The sequence below is a fragment of the Lissotriton helveticus genome, chromosome 3_1 (genome assembly GCF_964261635.1).
Source record: "Lissotriton helveticus chromosome 3_1, aLisHel1.1, whole genome shotgun sequence".
In the NCBI taxonomy this organism is placed as follows: domain Eukaryota; kingdom Metazoa; phylum Chordata; class Amphibia; order Caudata; family Salamandridae; genus Lissotriton; species Lissotriton helveticus.
The window spans coordinates 228,208,009-228,235,076 of NC_136061.1; the positions used below are offsets into that span (position 1 = coordinate 228,208,009).

At 50.3% G+C, this 27,068-nt stretch overlaps 1 protein-coding gene and 1 long non-coding RNA gene across 3 annotated transcripts in view; one reads left to right on the top strand and one right to left on the bottom strand.

Moving 5' to 3' along the window:
- The window catches only part of ANKFY1 (ankyrin repeat and FYVE domain containing 1), a 677,352-nt gene extending 672,102 nt beyond the window's left edge, over window positions 1-5,250 (top strand). For both annotated transcript variants that reach the window (XM_078679681.1, XM_078679682.1), the window contains exon 25: window positions 4,206-5,250. In XM_078679681.1, the coding sequence (XP_078535807.1) occupies window positions 4,206-4,338 (133 nt within the window). In that variant the 3' untranslated portion in view covers window positions 4,339-5,250. The remainder of the gene's footprint in view (window positions 1-4,205) is intronic.
- The window catches only part of LOC144822320 (uncharacterized), a 201,101-nt gene that overhangs the window by 38,215 nt on the left and 135,818 nt on the right, over window positions 1-27,068 (bottom strand). Inside the window, exon 2 of the long non-coding RNA XR_013608599.1 lies at window positions 7,305-7,389. This is a non-coding gene — a long non-coding RNA (uncharacterized LOC144822320). The remainder of the gene's footprint in view (window positions 1-7,304; window positions 7,390-27,068) is intronic.

Genomic DNA, 27,068 nt, shown 5'->3' on the forward strand with positions numbered 1-27,068 from the left:
CTCCGGAATCCGACTGCCCAGCTCGACGAGAACCGGCTTCCCTGGCACCTCTGACCTCTACCCACCTCTACAGCCCAGCTGAGAACCGTGGGTGCGACGAGACCTCGAGGGACCGGCCATCTGCAAGACTGCACGACTTCTGCACAGCAAGCCCGCCGAGTAATTTCCTGGTGAGTGCTTTGGGGTCCGAGAAGCCCCGACCCTGAGCAGCTCCAGCACCGAAGTGCAGCCTCCCAGCATCTCCACGATCTGCGTGGGGCCCTTCTGCTTTTTGCTGCTCACCGCGTTGTTTGGCTACTAGCCCGCTGGCTTGTGGCCTTCTGAACGACGCCCGACGACATCACTGCTGCTGGTCTGGTTGCTCCAGACTGGCTCTTGCTCCCTTCCCGAAGAGGAGCACCCCGGACCCTCCTGGTCCACTCAAGACGCCATTTTGAGTCCACCGCGTGGGCTTGAATTAGCCAAGGCTTGTTGCCCAATCCTGGGTAACTTCGACGCCGACAGCTTCATCCATCGTGGGACAGCTCGCCTCTCCATCCTGGTCACCGACAACGCCTCCTGGTCCGTGAGATCTGCAGAGCCAGCGTCGCCCACTCACCTAGTCGAGGTGACTGCCATCCGGTACCCTCCTGGTGCCCACTGACTACTGGCTAGTAGTCACGAACTTGGTCCCCTCTGCTTTCAGGTGTCATCCATCTTCCAGATCCAGGCTTGGATCAACTCGAACTATCTTCACTGGTCGCCTGCCAGCATCTTTCTTCCAGGCTCCTGGTCCGGCAACGAGGATTCCCGACGTCTTTTGAGACCTATGCAGCTGCAGCCCCTGGGCTAGGTAACTTCGGCATTTCGGTGCCCCAGCATAGCCTCACTATCCAAGGGTCAGGATCCACTGTCGTTTTCTTCCTACCAGGTCGGGTTCGCCCGTGAACACTAACTTTAACTTTGCTAGCTTCCATAGACTTTGTCCCGCATCCCGCGTGAGAGTGCACACTCTGCACCCGAGTCCCCTAGGTCTCCTAGAAGTAATCTAACGATTCTATAGTCAAGTCCTAGCGATTCCAAAGCCTATTAGTACTGTACTTACCTGCTAGTAATTTCGCATTCCACTTTTAAAGTATATGGTTTTTCGTGCCCCTCGGGCATTTGTGTATACCGTGCTAACTTAAGTATTTTCGTAAGAGTTTTGTTGTGTGCTTAGCACCCTATCCTCATAAAGAGTACAGGGTTGTTGTGATTCTAATAAATACATTGTTTATTTTCATAACACTTGTGTGGTGTCCTTTCACTGGGTGTTCAAGGGGTAATGTGATGGTAAAACAGCTGGCTTAACACGCCCTCTAGAGTCTTAGCCTTAGACTGCTCGTATCCATGCTACTAGGATAGCTGGTCTATAAGGTTGACTTACAACCAATCATCAATAGGGGTTGTTTGGACTGATATATAGTGATCACTAGAATAGTGAACACTGCACATCAGGCCAACTTCTCACAGTTCTGATGTCGTCGGTGGCTGCGATGAGGGCGTTCTCGGTGCTGTGGTTGGCTCGGAAACCGGACTGCGAGGGGTCGAGGGATCCGTTCGTCTCAAGGAAGGCGGCAAGCTGTCTGTTGACGGTCTTCTCGATGACTTTGGCAGGAAAAGGGAGGAGCGAGATGGGGCGGAAGTTCTTGAGGTCGGTGGGGTCCGTTGTGGGTTTCTTCAGTAGGGCGCTGAGCTCGGCATGCTTCCAGCTCTCCGGGAAGGTGGCGGTGTTGAAGGAGATGTTGATGATGTCCCGGAGTTGGGGTGCGATGATGGAGTCGGCCTTGTTGAAGACGTGGTGGGGGCAGGGGTCGGTTGGAGATCCGGAGTGGATGGTGTTCATCGTGCGGGCTGTGTCTTCGGTGGTCACCGTGGTCCAGGTGCGGAGGGTGGCGATGGGGGGCGTTGGTTCGTCGGTTGGGTGCGTGGATGGTGCGCCGAAGCTGTTGTGGATGTCGGCGATCTTGCGGTGGAAGAACGAGGCGAGAGAGTCGCAGAGGTCTTGTGAAGGAGTGATGTCGTTGTTGCAGGTGCTGGGGTTGGAGAACTCCTTGACGATGCTGAAGAGTTCCTTGCTGTCGTGGGCGTTGTTGTCCAGTCGTTCCTTCAGTGATTTCTTCTTGGTGGTGCGGATGAGCTGGTGGTGCTTGCGGGTGGCTTGTTTGAGGGTGGTCATGTTGTCTGTGGTCTGGTCGAGGAGCCAGGCTTTCTCGAGGGTGCGGCAGTTCTTCTTGGAGTCCTTGAGTTCGTCGGTGAACCAGGTGGCTTTCTTGCTTCTGGGTCTGCTGGGAGGGTTCTTCAGTGCGCGAGGTCGTCTGCGCAAGCGGTCAGCCACTGTGTAAAGTTGCGGGCTGCTTCGTTGGGGTCCGTTGTGCTGGCGGGCGGGTTCTGGCTGAGGGAGGTGGTGAGCTGCTCGGCGGTGATCTTGCTCCAGCTCCTGTGAGGAACCTCTTGCAGGTGGTGGTGGGTCATGGTTCTTCTGAAGCTGAAGTGGACGCAGCTGTGGTCGGTCCAGTGAAGTCCGGTGGAGTGGCTGAAGGTGATGTGCTTGCTGGATGAGAAGACGCGATCAAGCGTGTGGCCGGCGTAGTGGGTGGGGGTGTTGACCAGTTGCTTGAGTCCGAGGTTTGCGAGGTTGTCCAGCAGGGCGGTGGTGTTGCGGTCCTTGTTGTTCTCCAGGTGGAAGTTGAGGTCCCCTAGGAGGATGTAGTCAGCGGAGGGGAGGGCGTGCGGGCTGATGAAGTCCGTGATGTCTTCGCTGAATTGTGTGCGTGGTCCCGGGGGTCTGTAGACGAGAGTGCCTCTGAGGGTCATCTTTGGGTCGGTGTGTATCTGGAAGTGGAGGTGCTCGGCGGCGGAGAAGGTGTCGTTGGATTCGGTCGTGATGCGGATGGTGTTCTTGTGTACGATGGCAATGCCTCCTCCAGTCTGGTTGGCGCGGTCCCTCCTGGTGATCTTGTATCTGTCTGGGATGGCGATGGCGATGTCGGGTGCAGAGGAGGCGTTCATCCAGGTTTCTGTGAGGAAGGCGACGTCTGGTGAGGTTGTGTCGAGCAAGTTCCAAAGTTCGATAGCGTGTCTGTGGACGGAGCGGGTGTTGAGCAGGATGCACTTGAGGTGGTTGCTGCTGGTGCTCGGCTTGGCGGGTGCGGTGCAGGTCCGGAGGCAGGTGAATTTGCAGGCTTGGCAGGTGAAGGGTCCGTGGGTGCGTTTCTGTGTGGCTCGGTAGCAGGCGGGGGTTCGGCCGGCGTTGAGTGCGTTGAGGGTGGCGGCGTCGTAGGTCCGTCGCGTGGGCAGGCATCTTCGGGGGCCAGGGGTCCTGGCGCGGTCCAGGCGCGGACGGGCGCAGATGGGCTTGCCTTTGGCGCGCTTTCGGCGCGCCCGCTGCGCGCACGCGTGGTCTCCATATAAGGCGAAGTGGGCGGGAGGGGCAGCTGGGAGGCGGGAGCGGGGAGGGCACAGAAGAGAAGTGGGCGGGGCCGCGATCTCCGGCGGCGGGGAGCGGAGGTCACAGGGAACCGGGGCTGAAACACAAGAAAAAGTCACGGAGCAAAAGACAGGGGCAATACAGGTAACAAGTGGTGAAATACAAGTGGGGAAATAACACACAGAGCACTTGGCAGAAACGGCAACGATCAGCAGCGAGCAAGGGAGGGGGCACACAGACACAGCTGAAGGGCCGTGCGGCGCGGGGGTGTCCTGAGGACAGGTCATTTTACAGGTATATTTCCCTGTTTCAGACTCTCTGAGTTGGTAAACAGTTGTCTTGTTTGATGTACTTCGCATTGTTTCCATTTGAATAGCATGAAAAATGTATGTTTCAGCACAATGGCCTTGTTTTGATTGGGCTTTGAACAACATATGAAGTTTTAAATTCCTGTAAGATTTTAACCTTCTGTGTGTACATCTGTCCTGGTTAACCGCTACTTTGAAATCTAGGTTAACATGCTCGTCATATAAATTAAAGGATGTGGTGAACAGCAACTGTCAACTTTGTGAAGATGTGTTTTGATAGAATATTTTCACCAGAACGAATTTAGAGATCGCTCATTTAGCTGTAGTACCCACTGTACATTTGCATCGTATGTCACGATTCATGCCAATGTGTTGTCGGAGTACTCCGGCAATAATATTTCAATATGATATATGATAACCTGTGTTCCTTGGTGTGCTTGTCTCCGCAGCCGTCACTGTGGGCGTCTGCTCTGCCACCGGTGCTCAACCCGAGAGATCCCGATCATCAAGTTTGATTTAAACAAACCAGTTCGAGTTTGCAACATCTGCTTCGATGTCCTGACGCTGGGAGGAGTTTCTTAGTAAAACGCGAAAATCTCTTGTACTCTGAAAAACCAGCTCTGCCAGTGAGCGAGCGAGCGCGAAGAGGAAGGCTCTGCCGCCCTTCCTCACCAGAGCGACTTTATAAAGGACCATTCTATGATGTATTCCAAAATGAATCATTTGTACGATTGTAAATGTATCCAGCCGCGCTAGCTCTTGCGGAACGCTGCCTCGAGTGGGCTGGACCTTTTGATACAGAGAGCTGATCATGTATGTCCGGGCCCCCCATTTTGTCGGCCGAGGGTCCTGCGACACCCTCAGTAACAGGGTCACCTGCTGTCCTTCACTGCACTGAAGAAGAATGCGAGGCGTTCGTCATGTCCGGGTTAGTGGCCGAGTCTGTTCGTGCCGTCGTCACGAACATGTCCACCGGTTCGAGACTCTGCTACCCACCGAGTGAGGACATTTTTCAAACAGGGTTACGTCTTAAGGATAGTCGAAGAAATGTGGCCTTACAACAGAAAGCTTTATAACCGGACTAATGCATTTGACATTAAGGCATCAGAATCGCGGTTCCACATTTTGATACCTGCATAATAATTGCCGAGTCCCTTGCTTTCATTAGCATGATGGAAGACCCCTGTAGTAGCCCCTCCGCTAACCACCAGCAGGTAGTGTTACTGGTTGTCTTCGAAAATCACTGATGGATACAAATAACATTACCTTTTGCACTCTTTTACCTGCTTTTCTGTCTAGATTATTTCACCAAATGCAATTTTCTTTATATTCTGCTGCTTTTGTTTCCTTGTACGGAACACCAGTGCTATTGGTAGTACATTTCTATTTGCTCTTGTAAAACCATTTAAAACACTAAAATGTTAAATGAAATATGTGTAAGAATTAATAATTTGATATTTACATTAAATATTGGACCTACGATCATGTAAGAAAGTTGTTGTCACATGCTGTTCACTTTATCAACCGCTTCAGTACAGTACAGGTCCTTGACTTGTCACTTTGCATTTTTGGAAGTACTTGAGCTGCATTGTACCAGCAAAACACTGCACAACTTGTCCTTTGCAGCTGCACTCACACAATCATCTGCAATATATTGCTCTTTAAGCTAGGTGTGCACTGCATCCATCGACTGATTAACCGTTTATTTATATAGAATACAATTTTCCAATAACATCTCTTCCACAGGAGTGAACATAATTATTATTCAAATAAAAATACTCTTTATGCACAAACTATCACACACTGGATAGTACAAGGGACCGGTGCCACATGGATGTCAACATATGATTTATTCATTAAATTGCTAATCGTGCAACCTTTAGTTTATGTGCGAGTCGGCACAAGTAATGTAATTATTTTCCATTCTTCCTTGAAAAAAAGTAAAATTTGCATCAGATGGTCACAACAAATACACTAAAGATAAATAACAAATGTATTGCTAGAAATATCAGGCTGTGTGCAATTATGCCACCAAATCACTCATTTGATGGAGAAAAAATGTTTCCACAGTGCTAGCATGCTGCTTGCTCAGAGGGGTAGCAATGGTTAAAGCTAATGCGGTATGTGCAGTGCCTCTGCTTCCGCGGGTACTGAAAGGCTCACTGCACCACAATCACACGCATCTTTTAATATCCAAACAAGGGTCTGGGGAGCTGGCTTTGCTTGCGTAAGGACCCATGGCACCATTATTATGTAATTGCGCTTGCTAAAAGAATGTGAAGCCTGGTCATGCAAGTCTTGCCTCAGATTCTAAAAATACTAGGTTATATATAAAGAATTTTGATAAGATGCACAGTTTGCCCTCTCTGTGCCTAAATGTTTTTTTCCAGGTCAACTCATTTTAACTATGAAGACATGTAATACATGTATGTCTAATCAAAGCAATGACAACTGCTGGGAGAAAACCTACCAGAAATAAGGGTTCCCCTTTCACATGGTATTATAGTGATCCAATTGTGGTGAAACTAAATTACCTCCACTTTATTGTTAGAATTGATCTCAAGGCCTCTAACAAAGTTGGTCCATTACATTTCTAAGCGCCTATTTTGAACACTAGTCTCCTAATTTTACTCTCGGATTTTCCGCTGCTAACCCTCACAAGCTGCTTCACTTTCTCAAAACCCGGAGATTTTTCTGTTCTCGCTCTGTCCTCACATCTCAAGCCATAGCGGTTTTGTGTTTTTGCTCATATACTCATGTATCTTAAGTAGTTACTTTCCCCAAAAGATTTGAACCCACAAATATTCCGGGGGAGGGGTTGGGGGGTCGGGGGGAAGAGTCCTATCTTGTTAATGATATTTTATTGTTGTACTAGATCAGACATAGACTTTGGCCTTAATTCCTGCCCCTACAATCGAGTAAAACACAACTCAGTTATGATTAAGTGTAGCTTGTACTGTGAATATATATATATATATATATATATATATATATATATATATATTTTAATATATATAATTACACACATACATATAAACATGCACACACTTCTTTTGTCTAAGGAGGGATGGTCATGGCTTTACACTGCAAGAATCGATTTGTTGGTAGGCTTGTTTTGAGTTTCTGAGAGTAGGGATATAAAAACACAAATATATATTACCAGTGATTCAAGGGTTTCGAGGACCATGAACTCATAGTAAATTTTAAGTCATAGGAAGTCAATGTGGGCGACTGCAGAGTGACCCATATGCTTGCTCCAGTAACTGTGAAAATGTTTTTTGTGCACTATTTGACTCCAAAAACCCCAAATACCTTTTCGAAGCATTCTGGAACTTTTGGCCGGATTTGGAGGTTGACTGATGCCACATTTTTTTAATCTAGGCAACATTTTTTATATTTGAAATGCTTGTTTACTGCTGAATATACCCACATTGTACCAATTACTAGCGCAAATTATCTTTATTGTATCGTTGATCCCATGTTCCCCTGGTGGTACTGATTATATTTCTTTTTATATCTACAAAATTAAACACTACACTGTAACTTACCTGCAGCTGCCATGTTTGTTTTCAAAGTAGACGTTGTTTGTCCTTTCATTAGACCTTCCGCCTCAGTAGCAGGAAGGACCCTAACCTGAAAGTAGAATGAATCCAAGGTCAGTAAAACACAGATTACGAAGATCAGGATTTGCGTTTTGCCTTCAATGTGATTAAAATCATAAGGCCCTAGAGTAAAATCCTTAATCATTTTGCAATTTTGTTTTAATTTTTCTTCTATCCTTTTTAAAATCTGTTCAAGCCAGTGCTAGATGATATTCGGAAGCCACTTTTGCAAGCAAATGTGAATACAATACAGGGTCTTATTCTTTGTCTATTTCCAATATTGTAAGATTTGAAGAATGAAACACAGGAATGTGGTTTTCCCTTTGGCAGTAACACAAACACATCATCAGTTTGTTGCAGGCTATACAGACATTCCTGTAACAGTTAATACCTGGCTTTCTATGCTGTTCGTGACCAGAGAAGATTCTGGGAGAGCAGAGAATTTACTGGTGTGAAATATTTTTTGTTCTTCTCTTCTCCTGCTCCGCTTTGATAAAACAGGAATCATGACTCATGATATATATCGGTCTTGCAGGATTGAAGGAATCTTGTAAACCAAAGAGAGGAGATGTGGCCTAATGGCCAAAGCTGCAAACTTTGGAATTGGGGATCAGCATAATATCCTTTGATTTTGGGCAAACACTTCATCTCACCATGCCTAAAACAAAAAACTGAACATGCTCAACATAATCTGGTGCTTATGTGAAATTCTCTTACGGCATTGGGCCAATCTTGCGTTATAAAAAAATAAATAATAATTATCATGGATGTAACGGGTTTGCCAAGGTTCACAGTGTTGCTTAAAATGCGTGTTTACTTAACCTGGGGTCCGTGACTGTTTAGAAAATTAAATATCTAGTTTTTCTCTGTTGAAGTAAGTACTACTAGATCAGTGCATGGCTGTATTTTCCTTGCAGGAACCACCAGTAGTGAAAGATCTTTCAACAATTGCAAGGCAATGTGTAACCATTCCACAAATCTCACAGGATCTGTATGAATATGAAATCCTCAGCCCCATGATCTCACCGAATAATGCACCATTTGATCGTTATTGGGTTTTTACTTGCCTATTGGCAAGAATGCCAAAATCCGAGAGGGGTTATATCTCCATGTTGGGCAAATTAATTATACAAATTCACACATGATCTTGTGCAAGTGGATCACCGTAATGCGGACACCAGTGACGTTCTTAACAGTCGTGAGTCAATGGGCAAACTTTCATAGCTAGTGCTCCCTCCACACATCTCGAGGTCCATCTGTATATCAGCACTGTGGTACAGCTTCAGTGCATTTTGTCCATGGCTTCTGAAAACCATAACCCTCCTGAATTAAATGGGTGGTGACATGCATGCATTTTGCCTGTCCTGTGACTCTTGGCAACCCATTTTCTGTGAAGCCATAAATGGGCCCCTATATTCACGAGAACGCAATGCACATTACAGTACCTCGCCCATGTAAGACCAGATGAACACTTGCCACCACACTAAAGGGAAAAAAACATAAGCCCTCCAGCCAAAGTACCACCCCAGCAGTACAAGTCTTCCTTCATCCAAGACACGACTCCTCCATGAAAAACTACAGCAAACTCACAGTGAATGCTACAGCACAACGGTAAACTTCACTCCTACCTACAAGAAACCAGACCGAGCACAGTGTGCTCTCCAACAGTGATTCTGTATTTCTCTCCTCCACAAGAGTCACTGGAGGCAAAACGATAAATTATCCAGCAGCATTTGTTCTTTTACCCTCGCTAAGAGAAAGCTGGAGTAACATTTGTGCTCTTCTTTCTCCCCTGAGAAAAACTGGAAAGAAAAAAAGTAAGTACTCCACGCTGTTATACTCCTTAGGCCACAAAACATACAGAGGAAATATGTATGATGTGCATCTCTTTTCCGCTTCTCTATATGGGTGGGTGGGTAGGTGTGTGTGTGTGTATGTATATGTGTGTGTGTGTGTGCGTGTGTGTGTGTGTATATATATATATATATATATATATATATATTCTCTCCACTGGAAAGACCAAAGGTTAAAATGCTAAATAGTTGGGTATAATAATAAGATCTTCACTTAAGTTAAAAAAACAAAACTGAAATTCAGTGCAAAAATATTAAGTTTAAAATGAATTTATAGTTTGTTTTTTAAATGAGATAGAAACTAAGGTTTAAAAACCTCCAAAAATAAAATTCACAAGTTTACTTAGCTAACTATAACATCTGCTATAGGATGTTCATTGATATAGTCTTTAACACTTAAATAATTTCCAGCATTTGTATGGACCTCGAGACACCCTTACAACGTTTATTCTCTTGGAAATAGCTTCAAAGAATGTCATTATCCATAAATATTTGAACTGTATCTGTTGAATGGAAGTCTGCAAACAGGTGTCATTTTTCATGAATGTTTAGTTGGAAAAAAAACTCCCATTTCCGATATTTCACTGCATTGTCGAATCTTTCAATAGAAAATACAGCACAATGGCGCTATTAACCCCTTCCATGCTGATGACGAGCTCAGCTCGTCATCAGCATTACCTACCCTGTGCGGATGACAAGGTGAACTCGTCACTCAACATGTTGTTTTTGAAATTCCAGCGCACAGCGGGAAAACCGCTAGCGTGGAAGTGGTTAAGTGAAGAACATGAATATTAAAATGCTGCATGTAGGCTTACAATTAACAGAGACTGAAAAAAGATCCCATCCCTTTTAGATCCTGGGAGGCACCCCTGACCTCTCACTCGGTTCTTTTTTCTGGCTCATGTGAGAAGGATGCCATAATACTGCTGAGGCTTTTCAACTCAGAAAAAAACTTAATTTTTGAAAGAGTTCAGATTCTTTGACCTTCACTCAACATCTTTACACCTCTCTTTTTGAGCGAACTGGATTTTGAGTCCCAGTGCCTTTGCTTTTTTTTTAAGTGCCCTTCTTGTGGGAGAAAGAAAGCTGTGACTGAACCACATAAAGTGTGTGTCATTTGTCTCTCTCACTCTGTTTCTTATCAGATGTACGAGTTACTTACCTTCGGTAACGATGTATCTGGTAGAGACGATTCTAGCCGCAGATTCCCTCACGGCCCGCCCTTCCTCCCTGTTCTGTGAGGACCTTTGGCTTGGTCTTCTTCACTTACCTACCTATGTCTTCAGTGAATGCATTCTGCCGCTCTTTCTGACAGGATGTTTGTCCTGTTTGTTCCTTTACTCCCTTTTTGGCACTTGGGAGGTTAGGTTTATAGGTACTTCTGTGTTCTTGTGCTCTAGTTTCCCCAAGTTGGGGCATAGGGAGGTTCGGTTTATAGGTACTTCTGTGCCCTTGTGCTCTAGTTGCCCCATGTTGGGGCCTACCTTCTACCCCCTCCTTTCCCTTTCATTGCTGGGGGTTTTGACCCCGCCGCTATCCTCTAAGTAGGAATCTTTTGGCCGGGCCTCTGCCCTTGTTCCTTATGGCCTTATGGGGGTTATCACTCTCTGTGACGGGGCTGTTTTGGAGTCTTGCAGATCCTGTTTTGTCCCGGACTGCTTCCCCTTCATTGTTCTTGGTTGGGGTGGTAGTCCTGCTGTATGTTGTCGGGACATTCTTTCATATGTTCCTGTCCCCAGGGGGGGGGGGGCTATCTCCGTACTGACAGGGTTACTTTTCAGGGCTGTGCTCTGTTCTTTATTCTTTCCCTGCCTCTGGGTACTGCAGTGTCTGGCACTGCCCCTTATGGTGTTGTCCCTCACTGGGCCCTTTGTCCACTTTTTCTGCTTTTTGCACACTGTTCCTATACTCTCTAGAGTTTCGTCTGATGGCTCCGCGTTGTGGCGCGGAAAAGTTCTCCGGAGTAAACTGGCGTAGGCGCGCCGGGGCGGGACTTATGTGACCTCGCTGATGTAACGTACACGGACAACGCCAGGGCGAAGTCGCGTGATGCCGTCCCCCGGCACGCAGGGATGCTGTGGCAAAAAAAGATCCGGATCCAGTCATACAGCGTTACCAAAGGTAAGTAACTCATACGCTAGCTGTCCTGTAATAGGACCGGGTATCTGGGGTTACAGGGCATCTCTCTTATGTCAATTTAAAGCAATCCAGGGAGGTCGCTGATTCCAGATAGGTCCGTAGCTACGCGTTGAGATGGGTAAAAAAGGTTTCTGGAATGGGATATGGATAATTTTGTAGTTCGGAAACTAAGCAAGAGAGGGCCACTCTCTTGATGATGACCGATTGACCCAGAAAAAAGAGAGGGAGAGAGACCCAAAACTGAAAGTTCTTTGTTAGACTATCAAGTTGTGATTGTAGATTGAGAGCCCATAATTTCCAACAGTCTGCCATTATGTTCACCTCCAAGTACTTGAACTGGGTGGTGACAACACGGAGGTCCTTAGCCCACAGCATAATACGAGGGCTTTCCCCAACTGGGTAGACAGATGGATTTAGATCATTCAATTTGGAGACCTGAGTAGCTTCCGAACACTTTCAGAATTTTGCAGCACTTGTGGGCCTGACTTCAAAGGGTTTTCCATGAAAAGGAGTAAATCGTCCAAATGTAGTGCAACCCTGTCTTCCACCCAGGTGTCTGTTCGGGCCCCCTGGCCTGGGCATCTATTCTTACTCACTCTGCGAGTGGATGAGGGATGAGAACGGGCAGCCCAGCCTTGTTCCTCGATGGGGAAAGGCTGCATCATGCCCCCTGCCCTCACCGCCACCCAGACCCACGCCCGTTAAGGCAATTTCTAGCATAGCTAATTTATTGTGGGACCCAGGTTCATCTTAGAGAGCAAGTTAAAAAGATATTCCTAGTTCACTTAGTCAAAGGCCTTCCGGAAGTTTACAAGGAGCATCCCGTGCTTTTCTGAGAGTTTATCAGCCATGGCGGAAAAACATTGTGGACTCTGCGACTATTGTGTGGTCAAACGGTGAGGCATAAAACCTGACTGGTCTGCACTGACAATAAGATTTTATAACTATCATGTTTCTATTCGCCAGGACCTTAACCCAGATCTTTACTTCTAAGTGGAGGAGAGATGTGGGGTGGTAGGATGCACTGCGCCAGCCCGGTTGGCCTGGCTTGAGAATGACCACTATGTCAGCCTGTTTTAGGTCTGACGGGAGCTTCCCTTCTTTCAGGGCTTCCCGGAATACGACTTGCAAGTGTGTGCCTAACTGGGACCCTAAGGCCTTAAGGAATTCCACAGGAAATCTGTTGGGTCTGGGTATTTTGCCGGATTTTAATTAAGCTATGGACCTCGCTCAATGTTTCCGTCATCACTAAATCTAAAGACTCTCTCTCATCGGCTGATAGCACACAGGTTGGGAGATCGGTCACAAACAAATTAAAGTCTACCAGTGTTGTGATGCTAGAGCTGGCTTATAAGGCCCTATAGTTGGTCACAAAGTTCTGAGCTATAATGGTTTCGCTGCTGACTTCTCTGCTGTGTTCATCTGCAATAAGTGATGGGGTCTTTCCCGGAGCGATTGGAACTAAGCCAGTATAACTTTTTGGCAGTTTTGCAACCCTATTGGTAGGTTTGGCGCTGAGTGGCGAATCATTCTGTCTGTGCTTCTTGAAATGAGATCTGCTTGAAGATCTCTTGCATGTGGAGTAGAGTCATGAATGATGGATGGGTTAGGGGATGTGAGAGATTTGTTTTCTAATTCTAGGAAACGTGTCTCTAGGTCTATTTTCGAGACTTCCGCTTGATGTTCGCACAATAGCTGATAATGGTGCCCCTGAATGTGGCTTTGAAAGCCTCCCACAGGGTCCTCGTAGAGGCTACAGCTTGTGTGTTTGTGGCAAAATATCAGTCTCTGGCCTCCAGGATAAAGGAAAAAGCCCCAGAACTTTGACTGCAGCAGTCTCCATGCTACTAGACCCTATGCCAGGCCTAGCGTTGTAGTGTAGTTCCTATTATCCCAATAGGCTCTGCGCATTGGAATAATATCTTCAATAGTATAGACCTAGGGCAGAGGTTAACTAGGTCTTCTACCGACGATATTAGACTTAAAGTTTTGTGTTTGCCAGCTAGCTCAGAGTTCACTAGAAACTTTCTCGAATAGGCAAGGAGGATCTGAACCTCCCTGGATAGACAAGAAGGGATTTAGTTTCTGACAACCATAGAACATGACAACTTTGCTCTCCCCTAATCAAGAGTGTACCTCTAGAGTCGTGTGAAAACAAAAGACAACTTATTTTACTCAGTCAGTTCAGTGCATTCTTAGTTTCACCAGATTGTAGAGAAAGGAAGAGATGGGCGTGTTCAATAAAAGATGTTATTTATTGATCAGTCTCTTTTCTCGTACAAGAGAAATGGATCGCTATTATTGCAATACTTATAGTTAAGTAAAGTGCATACAGTAAAGACAGAATTATAAAATAATACTGTAAAAGCATTGATATGGTTTCTGAGCCATATGATACTTTAAAATGGATAAAATAGATACATACATATATACATTTGACTAATCGTACTCATCTGAAAGAAACAGGTTAGTATTAGATTCCTTACCTTAGAATATCCCCAGCCGTCCGTCTGGATCCGGAAACTTTTGCGTAGCAGTACCCCTGCGCGTCGGTAGGCGTTGTCTGCAGGCGTCCCCTGCGGCTCCGCGTCGTCGGCGTCGTGCGCCGTGATGACGTCGCTGGAGTATATAGACGCCGCCTCCGTGCGCTGACGTCAGTTCTTCTTTTTTCCGCGCCAGTTAGCGCAGATCCGAAGAGCAGTACTCCGGTCTTTTGACCAAGTTTTTTGATAACTCTAACTCTTTCGGTGCCGGTAGGATGCCCGGTTTTAAAAACTGTGACGGGTGCGACCGCCTGATGTCGGTCACCGACCACCATCGACTCTGCCTCCGGTGCCTGGGCGCGGACCACGTCGTCGAGTCCTGCGTCGACTGCCGGGCCTTGACGAGTAAGGCTAGGCGGGAGCGGTCCCGCAAGCTGCTCGAGCTCCGGATGTCGGCCCCGCGTCGAGAGCGGTCCCGGTCCGGCCGGAGGTCGAGGGAGCGGTCGAGAGAACGGTCGCGGAGCCGCCACGAGCGCTCCGGAAGTCGTCACCATTCCTCCGGTTCCTCAGGTAAGCGACACAAGAAGTCGGGGCGTCGTCATCGCACCCCCGACGCTCGCGCGATGCGGCCGCGGGTTCGGGTGGCCCCACCCCCGCGGCTCCGCGTGGGTCGCCGACGCTGCCTGCTCCATACCCGTCGGTCCCTGGGCAAGGCGCGTCGCGCGAGGAGATAGAGGAGTTCCTCATGGCCATGAGGGCGCTGTCTCCTCCGACGGGGCCTACGGCGCCTGCGGGCCCGGTGGTCCCGTCCGGGGGCCCGAGCGGTTCGGGTGCTCCTGCCCCGGCGACGTCGGGTGCTCCGGCCCCGGCGCCGCCGTCGGCTCCGGCCGCGGCGCCGCTGGGCCCTTCAGGGTCGTCGCCGGCTGGTCACCCGGCCTCTCCGGCGCCGATTCCATCGGGGCAACCCGTGGTGCCGCCTCCGCGCGGCGCCGTGACTCCGACGCCGGTTCCGGCTGGCGTCGGGGCTCCGGCGCCGGCTCCGGGCGGCGCCACCCCCATTCCCTCTCCAATTCCGGACGCGGAGTCGGACTGGCGGCGTCCGACGCCGAGTCCGGCGCCGATGGGGCCCATTGACCCCGAGGAGCCGGTCTACATCGTTGAATCCGAGTATGGTGATGATGAAGATTATGGAGAGGGTTGGGAGGGGTCTGAGGACCCTCTGTCACGCGAGTGTCAGTACGACGTGGACTGGACAGGTGACTTGGGTGATGCCAGTGGTCTGGACGAATCTCCTAACCCTGGTTTTGTCTCACCTCCCACTGTGGCGTCGGAGGCTGGGGCTGCCTACTCTGTGGTGCTGATGAGGGCTGCCAAGGCCTTGCACCTTGAGCTCCCCGTCGCAAAGGTGAAGCCTAACATCCTCACCGAGGTCTTCAAACCGCAGTCATGCCCACAGGAGCCTCTGCTGCCGTTTAATGAAGCTTTGACGGACGTTCTGTTGGGCACGTGGTCCAGGCCCGCTTCAGGTTCGCCTGTTGATAGGAACGTTGCCAGGCGCCACCGTCCGTGTCCGGACGACCCTAAGTTCCTGTCCACCCATCCCACCCCTGAGAGTCTGGTGATCCAGGCCTCAACATCCCAATCCGCATTCCCTTCGGCCCCGCCCGACCGGGAATCTAAGAGGTACGACCAGTATGGCAAGAAGGTCTTCTCGTCCCTGAGTGCGGGACTGCGGTCTTGCAATACCGCATGCCTCTTGGGCCGCTACACCCACTCTCTGTGGGATACGGTCGCGGAGTGTCTGCCGCAATGCCCGCAGGAGGTACGGGACAAGCTCGGCCAGGCTATGGTTGAAGGCCGAGACGCGGCGAGGTATTCCATCAGGTGTGGTCTTGATACGACCGACTCGCTGGGCAGAGCTATGTCTACGACGGTGGCGATTCGTCGCCACGCCTGGCTGAGATCCGCCAATTTTTCGACGGATGTCCAAAATGCCTTGATGGACATGCCGTTCGATGGCAGTCGCCTGTTTGGCGACAAAGCGGACAACGCGCTTGAGCGCTTCAAGGACTCCAGGGTCACGGCCAAGTCCTCTCGACCCAGCGCCAGCAAACGGGTTCGTTTCGCTCCTTTCGTGGCCACGGAAGGGGCGGTCCCACACGTGCTGCCAGCCACGCACCGCAGAACACTTCTCAACGCGGTGGCGGCCGTGGATTCCGCCGTGGTGGCGGTCGGGGACAGCGGCGAGGTCAGGCCACACCTCCCCATCCTCCTAGTCCGAGCTTTCAGGCCCATGTGACGCCAGTGGGTGGCAGGGTTCGCCATCACCACTCCCGCTGGCGCACTATCACATTGGACAGGTGGGTGCTGCAGCTTGTCCAAAGGGGCTACTCCCTCCCCTTCGAGACCACTCCTCCAGCCATGCCACCGCAGAACCACCGTGTGTCGGGGGACCACTTGACACTTCTGCAGGAGGAAGTTACGGCCCTCTTGGCCAAGGGGGCCATCGAGCGCGTTCCTGGGCCAGAAGTAGGGTGTGGTTGCTACTCCCACTACTTTCTGGTACCCAAGAAGGACAAGGGGGGCCTGCGTCCTATCTTGGATCTACGGAACGTCAACGGCTTCCTCCGGAAGGAGAAGTTCAAGATGTTGACTTTGGCTCAGGTCTTGGCTGCTCTAGACCCACTAGACTGGATGGTAGCGTTGGACTTGCAGGATGCGTATTTTCACATCCCCGTCCTGCCGGCTCACCGGCGTTACCTGCGGTTCACGGTAGGCCACGAGCACTTTCAGTTTATCGTGCTCCCATTCGGCCTTACCAGCGCCCCACGGGTGTTCACGAAGGTGATGGCGGTGGTCGCAGCTCATCTGCGCCGGTTAGGGGTTTCAGTCTTCCCCTACCTCGACGACTGGTTGTTGAAGGCGGGCTCGCCCCAGACAGTCGTCCACCACCTCCAGATGACGGCAGACCTCCTGCACGAGCTGGGGTTTTCCATCAACGTGCCGAAATCACACCTCTGCCCCTCTCAAAAGCTCCTTTTCATCGGAGCGGTTCTCGACTCGGCGCAGTTTCGGGTTTATCCTCCGGAACGGCGGGTCCGGGATATTCAGGCTTTGATTCCCATCTTTTAGCCATTATCCTGGGTCTCGGTCAGGTTGACGCTGTGGCTTCTGGGACTGATGGCCTCCAGCATCCTTCTGGTGCATCACGCCAGGTGGCGGATGCGGGCTCTGCAGTGGGACCTGAAGTTTCAGTGGGCCCAGCATCAGGGCAACCTATCCGACCACGTCCTGATCTCGGAGGGCACTGCGAGACAGTTGCAGTGGTGGCTTACGGACCGCGATTGGGTCAGGGGCAGATCCCTCTCCCTTCCCCAACCGGAGCACGTGGTTGTGACGGACGCGTCCCTCCAGGGCTGGGGAGGCCACTTGGGAGAGGCGGAGATCAGAGGCATCTGGTCTCCGGCGGAGTCCCGGCTCCATATCAACATGTTGGAGCTGCGGGCGATTCGCCTAGCACTGAAGGCATTCCTCCCCTTTGTCAACGGGAGTGTGGTGCAGGTGTTCACGGACAACACCACCGCCATGTGGTACTGCAACAAGCAGGGCGGAGTGGGGTCGTGGACCCTTTGCCAGGAGGCTCTGCGCCTCTGGCAATGGCTGGAACGTCAGGGCGTGACTCTGACGGTTCAACACCTGGCAGGTTCTCTGAACGCCAGGGCGGACGAACTCAGCCGTCGGTGCTCGGTGGATCACGAATGGCGTCTGAACTCTGACGTGGCGAAAGGCCTCTTTCTGCAATGGGGAGAGCCTTGGTTAGATCTATTCGCCACAGAAGAGAACGCGCAATGTCATCAGTTCTGCGCGTTGGGGTTTCCAAGACGGCACTCGCTCGGCGACGCCTTTCGGCGCGAGTGGAGCTGCGGTCTGTTGTACGCCTTTCCGCCTATACCACTTCTGCCCAGAGTGCTGAAGAAGATCAGGCGCGACCGGGCTCAAGTTATCCTTGTGGCTCCGGACTGGGCTCGAAGGTACTGGTATCCCGAGCTACTCAGCATGTCAGTCGGTCCCTCGATCCGCCTGCCCCTTCAGGAGGACCTTCTGTCGCAGCAGCAGGGGACGGTCCTCCACCCGAACCTGTCCAGTCTCCACCTCCATGCTTGGAGATTGAGCGGCGACAGTTGAGGCCATTTGACTTGCCTCCTGAAGTCTGTGATGTGATTCTGGCAGCCAGGCGTCCCTCCACAAAGTCGGTATACGCCTGCCGGTGGAACAGATTTGTGGCATGGTGCACAGCAAAGGCTGTGGATCCCCTTTCTGCCCCTCTCTCCGAGGTTCTCCTCTTTCTCCTCTCTCTTGCCCAGCAGGGCTCTGGGCACTATCAAGGGCTACCTTTCTGCCCTTTCCGCCTTCTTAAGGCTACCTGATCAGCCATCTTTGTTCAAGTCCCCTATTGTAACGAGATTCTTGAAGGGCATCACGCACATGTATCCACCTGTTCCGTTCGTGATGCCTCAGTGGGACTTGAACCTGGTTCTGACTTTCTTGATGTGCGCTCCCTTTGAGCCGCTTCATTCCTGTCCTCTCTGTCTCCTGACTTTAAAGACGGCCTTCCTGGTTGCCATCACCTCTGCCAGGAGAGTGAGTGAGCTCCAGGCTCTTTCTGTACAACCTCCTTTCTTGTCCATTCATCCAGACAAGGTGGTTCTTAGGACTAGACCTTCTTTCCTGCCCAAAGTGGTTTCTGCTTTTCACATCGGGCAGTCCATCACCTTACCCTCCTTCTTCCCGCCTCCGCATCCTTCAAAGGATGAAGAGCGACTCCATCGTCTGGACCCAAAACGTGCGCTTTCATTTTATATGGATCGCACACACCAGTTCCGGGTGGATGACCAACTGTTTGTTGGCTACGTGGGTGCGAAGAAGGGAAGGGCGGTGCATAAACGAACCATCTCTCGGTGGGTCGTCCTGTGCATCAAAGCGTGTTACTCTTTAGCTCGGAAGGAGCCTCCTGTTGGGCTGAGAGCCCATTCCACTCGGGCCACGGCGGCTACCACTGCCCTGGGCCGGGGAGTCCCCTTGCAGGACATTTGTCAGGCAGCTACGTGGGCCTCGCTGCACACGTTTGCAAGGCACTACTGCCTGGACAGTTTAGTCCGGAGGGATGGCTTCTTTGGCCGTTCTGTCCTCCAGGACTTTCTGGTGTGGGCTGTATTGGTTCGCAGACCCACCTCCGGGGTTGGTATTGCTGGGGTATCTATTCTAAGGTAAGGAATCTAATACTAACCTGTTTCTTTCAGATGAACAAGTTACTTACCTTCGGTAACGATATATCTGTAAGAAACAGTAGTTAGTATTAGATTCCTTACCGCCCCGCCCATCCTCCCCGTTCTGCGAACTGATACATAGGGTTAAGGTCATCCCCTTCAGGGCCCTAGTTTCGCATGGCACCAGTGTTGGTTCTTGTAGGAGAGTAGGGTCTGCAATCCTATGATCACCCAGATTTTTGCTTTTTGCTGCACTGGTTTACGACTTTCCCTGGCTGTGGGCCTGCTAATCAGACCCACAGCCTAGCTGTTCTCTCTATCCAAATTGTACTTAGGTACTGAATTGGCACTGGGCCCTCTCCAAGTCCCTGTACCCAGGGCTGAGGTGCACCCAGAAGTCTCCCAGGGGCTGAAGCATGTATTGTGCCACCCCTGGATTGACTAACTAAAACTGACACAACTGGCTGCACGACAGCTGGGGCAAGGTGGTGTACTCACCCTTTGCTTTAGATATAGTATACCTATATCTAACCCTAAAATGGACACACAGATCTCCTATCAGTCACTCCTATGGCAGGCCTTAACAATCCTGAAGGCAGAGTGCTTGGAATCGTGTGAGATAGTGCTCTGGCATGAGCTGAGCCTGTCTGCGGCTTTCGGGATCCATCCCTTAGCCGTTTCCATGATATCGCATACCATATACTCTTAAGTGCATTATAATCCTCGCGGTTATGTGCCAACTCTGGTATCGCTTTATCAAAACATGTCGAGTAAGGTGTCATACGAATTGGAATACTAACCCCTCGCCAATTCTGGCGACGGGGTTAGCATTCCACCCTTCTAGAGGGACACGACATGCATGTAACCTATAACCCGGTTAAAAGTCAGACAGAGCCTTAGCATCCACAAAATGGATGCTGCCACCGAGACACAAGTCTGCCCTCCTGCTGCTGGGAGTCCTCCCAGAGCAGGAGATAAGGACAAAGGGTTTCCTGCCAGGGGCGGTGCCAGCACCGTCCCAGACAGGGTTTTGTGTATTGTAGGTAGGCAGGGCTTTAGAGGAAGGTGACTGCACGTGGCACCCCGGTGCTCACTGTGCATAGGCTGGCTGGAACCAGTTCCAGGGTCACTCCAGACCCTGTGCTGGGGAAAAGCCCGCCAAGGAAGTGGGTGTAACCACCCCCCTCCTAGTCCCACCCATAGGGCAGGACTTAGTCGCGTGCCAGCCCCCTTTTACAGGATAAAGGTAGAGACTGGCCCCCTTCCAAATCAGATCATCTTTGAATCCTGAAACTACTTTCTGCGAAAGGAACTCAAGACTTCTTCCTAAGATTTCTCCCTTGTGACTAAGGAGTAGTCACCCTGCATCCGCAGGCACCATCTAAGAACACTGCGGTCTGCTGCAAGTCCTTCCTCCGGAATCCGACTGCCCAGCTCGACGAGAACCGGCTTCCCTGGCACCTCTGACCTCTACCCACCTCTACAGCCCAGCTGAGAACCGTGGGTGCGACGAGACCTCAAGGGACCGGCCATCTGCAAGACTGCACGACTTCTTTCCAGCAAGCCCGCCGAGTGAATTCCTGGTGAGTGCTTTGGGGTCCGAGAAGCCCCCACCCTGAGCAGCTCCAGCACCGAAGAGCAGCCCCCCAGCATCTCCACGATCTGCGTGGGGCCCTTCTGCTTTTTACTGCTCACCGCGTTGTTTGGCTACTAGCCCGCTGGCTTGTGGCCTTCCTGACGACGCCCGACGACATTTCTGCTGCTAGTCTGGTTGCTCCAGACTGGCCCTTGCTTCCCTCCATCGGAGAAGTACCCTGGACCCTCCTGGTCCACTCAAGACGCCATTTTAGGTCCACCGCGTGGGCCTTGCATTTGCCAAGACTTGTTGCCCAATCCTGGGTCCAGCGACGTCGACAGCAAGAACCTTCGTGGGACAGCTCGCACCTCCATCCTGGTCGCCGACAACCCCTCCTGGTCCGAGAGACTGCAGAGCCCAGCAGCGCCCACTCACCTGACTGCGGTGACTTCGCCCGGTGCCATCCTGGTGCCCACTTAATCACTGGCTAGTGATTCAAGAACTTGGTCCCCTCTGCTTTCAGGTTTTCTTCTTCCTTGATCCAGGCTTGGATCCATCGAACTTTTCTTCACTGGTCGCCTGCCAGCAACTTCTTCCTTCCAGGCTCCTGGTCCGGCAACGAGATCCCCGACGTCTTTTCAGACCTATGCAGCTGCAGCCCCTGGGCTAGGTAACTTCGGCACTTCGGTGTCCCAGCATAGCCTCACTATCCTAGGGTCAGGATCCACTGTCGTTTTCTTCCTACCAGGTCGGGTTCGCCCGTGAACACTAACTTTGCATTTACTAGCCTCCATAGACTTTGTCCCGCATCGCGCGTGAGAGTGCACACTCTGCACCCGAGTCCCCTGGGTCTCCTAGTAGTAATCTAACGATTCCCTAGTCCAGTCCTAGCGATTCCAAAGCCTATTAGAACTGTTACTTACCTGCTAGTAATTCGCATTCCACTTTTAAAGTATATGGTTTTTCGTGCCCCTCGGGCATTTGTGTATAACGTGCTAACTTAAGTATTTTCGTAAGAGTTTTGTTGTGTGCCTAGCACCCTGTCCTCATAAAGAGTACAGGGTTGTTGTGATTCTAATAAATACACTGTTTATTTTCATAACACTTGTGTGGTGTCCTTTCACTGGGTGTTCAAGGGGTAATGTGATGGTAAAACAGCTGGCTTAACACGCCCTCTAGAGTCTTAGCCTTAGACTGCTCGTATCCATGCTACTAGGATAGCTGGTCTATAAGGTTGACTTACAACCAATCATCAATAAGGGTTGTTTGGACTGATATATAGTGATCACTAGAATAGTGAGCACTGCACATCAGGCCAACTTCTCACATTGGTGAGCAGCGGTTGGGATTTGAGCTTGCTGTTGTTTTACCACACATGCCCTAAGAATATCTTGTGAAAGATCACATAAGTACTAAAGGTACATATAACTTAGCTTAAAATACTCTGAGTTCTACTGAACCAGCTGTTGTAGCTCCTAGGGCCTAGCACACCCTAAACTACAACTCTAGCAAGGGATCAGTAGGCAAACATATAGTGTAGGTAAGTGCACCACTTACACCTCACTAGAAAAGCATGTCGACTCAGGGGGACTCTACTGAGACTCCCCTGGTCAGTGTTGACCCTCCACAGGTCACTTCAAGATATGCAGCTCTCAGTTTTCAGGAGATGAGACAAATCTGTGTCTCCAGGAAACTGAAGCAGGGGTCTAACCCCACCATTCCCTTTCTGATAGGTCTCTTAGAGACATATGATGCCAGAAAGCTCTCTCAGTTACATGAGAGCATGCCAGCCTTAGAGGGAACCTCTGGGGATCCAGACCTCCCCAACACTGATTCAGCAGTTGAGGAGGAGGATCAGGAGGTACTCTCTGGGGATGAGGTAGACAAGGGTCTTGAGGTAGTCAGAAGGCTAACTAGGACCAACTTAGACTTACTTGGGCTAGGATCTGGGGGACCCCCAGTACTAACCCGAAGTGGGCCTAACCTTGGAGTTAGGAGAGATAGATCTCTTTCTAGGGACTCCAATAGATCTCTGCACTCTAATGCCTCTTCTCAGGGGAGAAGGAATCCTCCACAGAGGAGATTTACTTCCCCTCAGAGAAAAGAGCATGAAGCTAGAATGAGACAAGCTGAACTGAGGATTGAAAGGGAAGAACTTGCCCTGGCCAAAGAAAAGCTTGCCTTTGCTAGAGAGCAGCAGATGAGTGGGCTAGCTCCCACTGGTGGCAGCAATCTCCCAAGAGATAGAGAGAAGGGTTTAGATACTAAACACCTGACTAAAATAGTGCCCCCCTTTAAGCAAGGGGATGATATCCAGAAATGGATGGCTGCTCTGGAGAGGGCCTGCACTGTGCAGGGCATTCCCCAGAGTCAGTGGGCAGCTATACTGTGGCTCTCCTTTGATGGTAAAGGTAGAGATAAGCTCCTCACTACAAGAGTAGAGGATGCTAACAATTACCAGGTCCTGAAGAATACACTGGTTGATGGGTTTGGTTTAACCACTGAGCAGTACAGGTTGCTGTTCAGAGACACCCAGAAAACTCAGTCTCAGGACTGGTCTGATTTTGTGGATTGTGCCACTAAGGCTTTGGAGGGCTGGTTGCTGGGTAGCAAGGTTACAGATTACACAGGATTGTATAATCTAATGATGAGAGAACAAATTTTAAACAATTGTCAGAACCAGTTGCTGCACCAGCACCTTGTTGATTCAGATCTGACCTCTCCCCAAGAATTGGGAAAGAAGGCAGACAAATGGGTCAGGACAAGGATCAAGCAGAACCAGAACCAGAACCAGGGTGGTCAGAAGAAAGCAGACCAGAAGGGTAATGTTAAGAATGAGCAAAATGACCAGAAGTCTTCACCAGGTCCCCAACAAACCAAAGAGGGTGGGGGTCAGGCTTCCCAGAAGAAGAAGACTCAAGAAGGCCAGTCAAAAAGGTGGTGCCAGTACTGTAAAAGTAAATCTCACTGGTTTAGTGAGTGCACCAAAAGAGGAGGACAAACTCCTGCCACTACAGCCCCTAAGGCAACTGCACCCCCTAGTACAGTCAGTAGTGGTAGTGTACCTCCCAAGGCATTAGTTGGGTTAACCTTGGGTACTGAGGGGTCTGACAACTTAGTTGGCACACTCACTCAGGCGGTTCTTGTCTGTACAGGGGATATGGATATGTCCCCTGAGATAAGTCCCAATACTTTGGGCAAATACAGGCAGACACCTTTGATAAATGGCAAAATGGCTCAGGCCTATAGGGACACTTGTGCCAGTGTCACCATGGTGACACCTAACTTTGTGGACCCTGGACAGATCATGCCAGGTACTGATTTCCTGGTGACCAATGCCAGCAATGTCACTACTAGTCATAGTGTGGCAATTGTGGCTTTCTCCTGGGGTGGAGTGAAGGGACAAAAGAAAGTTGTAGTCAGTTCAGACCTCCCAGTTGATTGTTTGTTGGGCAATGATTTGGAGTCATCACAATGGTCAGAAGTGGAGCAGAGGACTCACATGGAGATGTTAGGCTTGCCAGCACATGTGCTTGCTGTGACTAGGTCACAGGCCAGAAGATGCCCCACTGAACAGGTGCTGGATCCTGAAATTATGGACCAGACACCTCCCAAGAAGAAGAGCAGTAAGGGTAAGGCTTTGCCTTCCCCCTTGCCCCAGGTTGAGGATCAAGTCTCTGAGGAGGCTGATCTAGAAGAGCTGAGGGAAACTGAGCCTAAAGAGCTTGAACTTGATCAAGTTGAGTTTCTGGGCTCAGGGGGACCCTCCAGAGCAGACCTGGGGAAGGAACAGTTGAGCTGCCCTTCCCTTGAACCCCTCAGACAGCAGGCTGCTGCTGAGGCTGCAGGGAATGCCACAGGTGCCCACAGGGTATACTGGGAAGATGGACTCCTGTACTCTGAGTCAAGAGACCCCAAGCCTGGTGCAACCAGGAGGCTGGTCATCCCCTTGTCTCTGAGAGGTTTCCTTCTCACCTTGGCCCATGAGATTCCCCTTGCAGGTCATTTAGGTCAGACAAAGACTTGGGACAGGCTTGTCTCACACTTTCACTGGCCCCATATGAATGAGAATACCAAGGAGTTTTGTCGCTCATGTGTCACTTGCCAAGCCAGTGGTAAGTCAGGTGGCACAACAAAGGCCCCCCTCATACCACTACCTGTGGTGGGGGTTCCCTTTGAAAGAGTGGGGATTGACATTGTTGGTCCAATGGAACCCCAGACAGCATCAGGACACAAGTTTATACTGGTGGTGGTGGACCATGCCACCAGGTATCCTGAGGCTATTCCCCTTAGGACCACTACAGCCCCTGTAGTGGCAAGAGCCCTAGTTGGAGTGTTCTCCAGAGTGGGTTTCCCTAAGGAGGTCGTTTCTGACAGAGGTACAAACTTCATGTCAGGATATCTGACTGCTATGTGGAAAGAGTGTGGTGTGAACTACAAGTTCACCACACCCTATCATCCACAATGCAATGGGCTTGTTGAGAGATTCAACAGGACCCTGGAAGGGATGATTCATGGACTACCTGAACCTCTTAGGAGAAGATGGGATGTTCTGATCCCCTGCCTTTTGTTTGCTTACAGAGAGGTCCCACAGAAGGGGGTTGGCTACAGCCCTTTTGAGCTTCTGTATAGGCATCCTGTAAGAGGACCCCTGTGTTTGGTGAAGGAAGGATGGGAGAGACCTCTCAAAAAGCCTGCAACCAACATTGTGGACTATGTACTTGGTCTCCGCTCCAGGATGGCTGAGTATATGGAGAACGCATCTAAAAACCTTGAGGCCAGCCAGGAACTTCAAAAAGCTTGGCATGACCAAAAGGCTGTACTGACTGTGTACCAGCCAGGACAGAAGGTGTGGGTGCTGGAGCCAGTGGCCCCAGCAGCTCTGAAAGACAAATGGTCTGGGCCCCACACCATCATTGAGCAAAAGGGAGAGGTTACCTACTTGGTGGACCTTGGAACTCCCAGGAGCCCTCTCAGAGTGCTCCATGTTAACAGGCTCAAGGCATATGTTGACAGGAAGGACATGAGCTTGCTCATGGCCACAGATGAGGGACAGGAGGAAGAGAGTGACCCTCTCCCAGACCTGCTCACTCAGAATCCTGATGATGGATCAGTTGATGGTGTTGTCTTTTGTGGCAGCCTCACTGAACATCAGCAACAGGATTGCAGGCAAGTCTTGCAATCCTTCAGACATATGTTCTCTCTGACACCCAGCCAAACTGATTGGTGTACCCATGATGTTGACACTGGAGACAGTCTGCCTTTCAAGAGTAAAATCTACAGACAGCCTGATCATGTTAGAGACTGCATCAAAACTGAAGTGCAGAAAATGTTGGAGCTGGGAGTCATTGAGCCCTCAGATAGCCCTTGGGCTAGCCCAGTAGTTCTAGTGCCAAAGCCTCACACCCAGGGTGGTAAGAGAGAGATGAGGTTTTGCGTAGACTACAGAGGCCTCAATGCAGTCACTAAGACTGATGCCCACCCAATACCAAGAGCAGATGAGCTTATAGATAGATTGGCTTCTGCCAACTTCTTAAGCACATTTGATTTGACAGCTGGGTATTGGCAAATCAGGTTAGCTGAGGAAGCCAAACCTAAGACAGCATTTTCTACCCCTGGAGGGCATTATCAATTTGTGGTAATGCCCTTTGGACTGAAAAATGCACCTGCCACCTTCCAAAGGTTGGTGAATCAAGTCCTCACTGGGCTGGATGACTTCTGTGCAGCTTATCTTGACGATATTGCTGTCTTTAGCTCCACCTGGGAGGATCACCTGGTCCACCTGAGGAAAGTGTTAGAGGCCCTGCAAAAGGCAGGCCTCACTATCAAGGCCACAAAGTGCCAGATAGGGCAGTCACAGGTTGTATACCTGGGCCACCTTGTAGGTGGAGGCCAGGTTCAGCCACTGGAGAGTAAGATACAGGCCATCAAGGACTGGACTCCTCCAATCACCCAGACTCAGGTTCGAGCTTTCTTGGGCCTGACTGGGTACTATAGGAAGTTTGTCAGAAATTATGGGTCCATAGTGACCCCCCTTAACCACTTGGCTGCTAAGGCACCTGAGGCACTTCCATTGACTTTCCATTGAAATCAATGGAAACTCCATGACGAGTTACCCTTGTCATTAGCACTGAAGGGGTTAATGACCTGACAAGCAAGAAGATGCCAAAGAAAGTTCAGTGGACAGCAAGCTGTCAGAAAGCATTCAATGACCTAAAGCAGGCCATGTGCACAGCACCTATCCTCAAGAGTCCAGATTACTCCAAGCCATTCATTGTCCAAACAGATGCTTCTGAGTTGGGTGTGGGGGCTGTTCTGTCTCAACTGAATTTTGATGGTAATGATCAGCCTATTGCTTTCATTAGTAGGAGGTTGACACCCAGAGAGAAAAA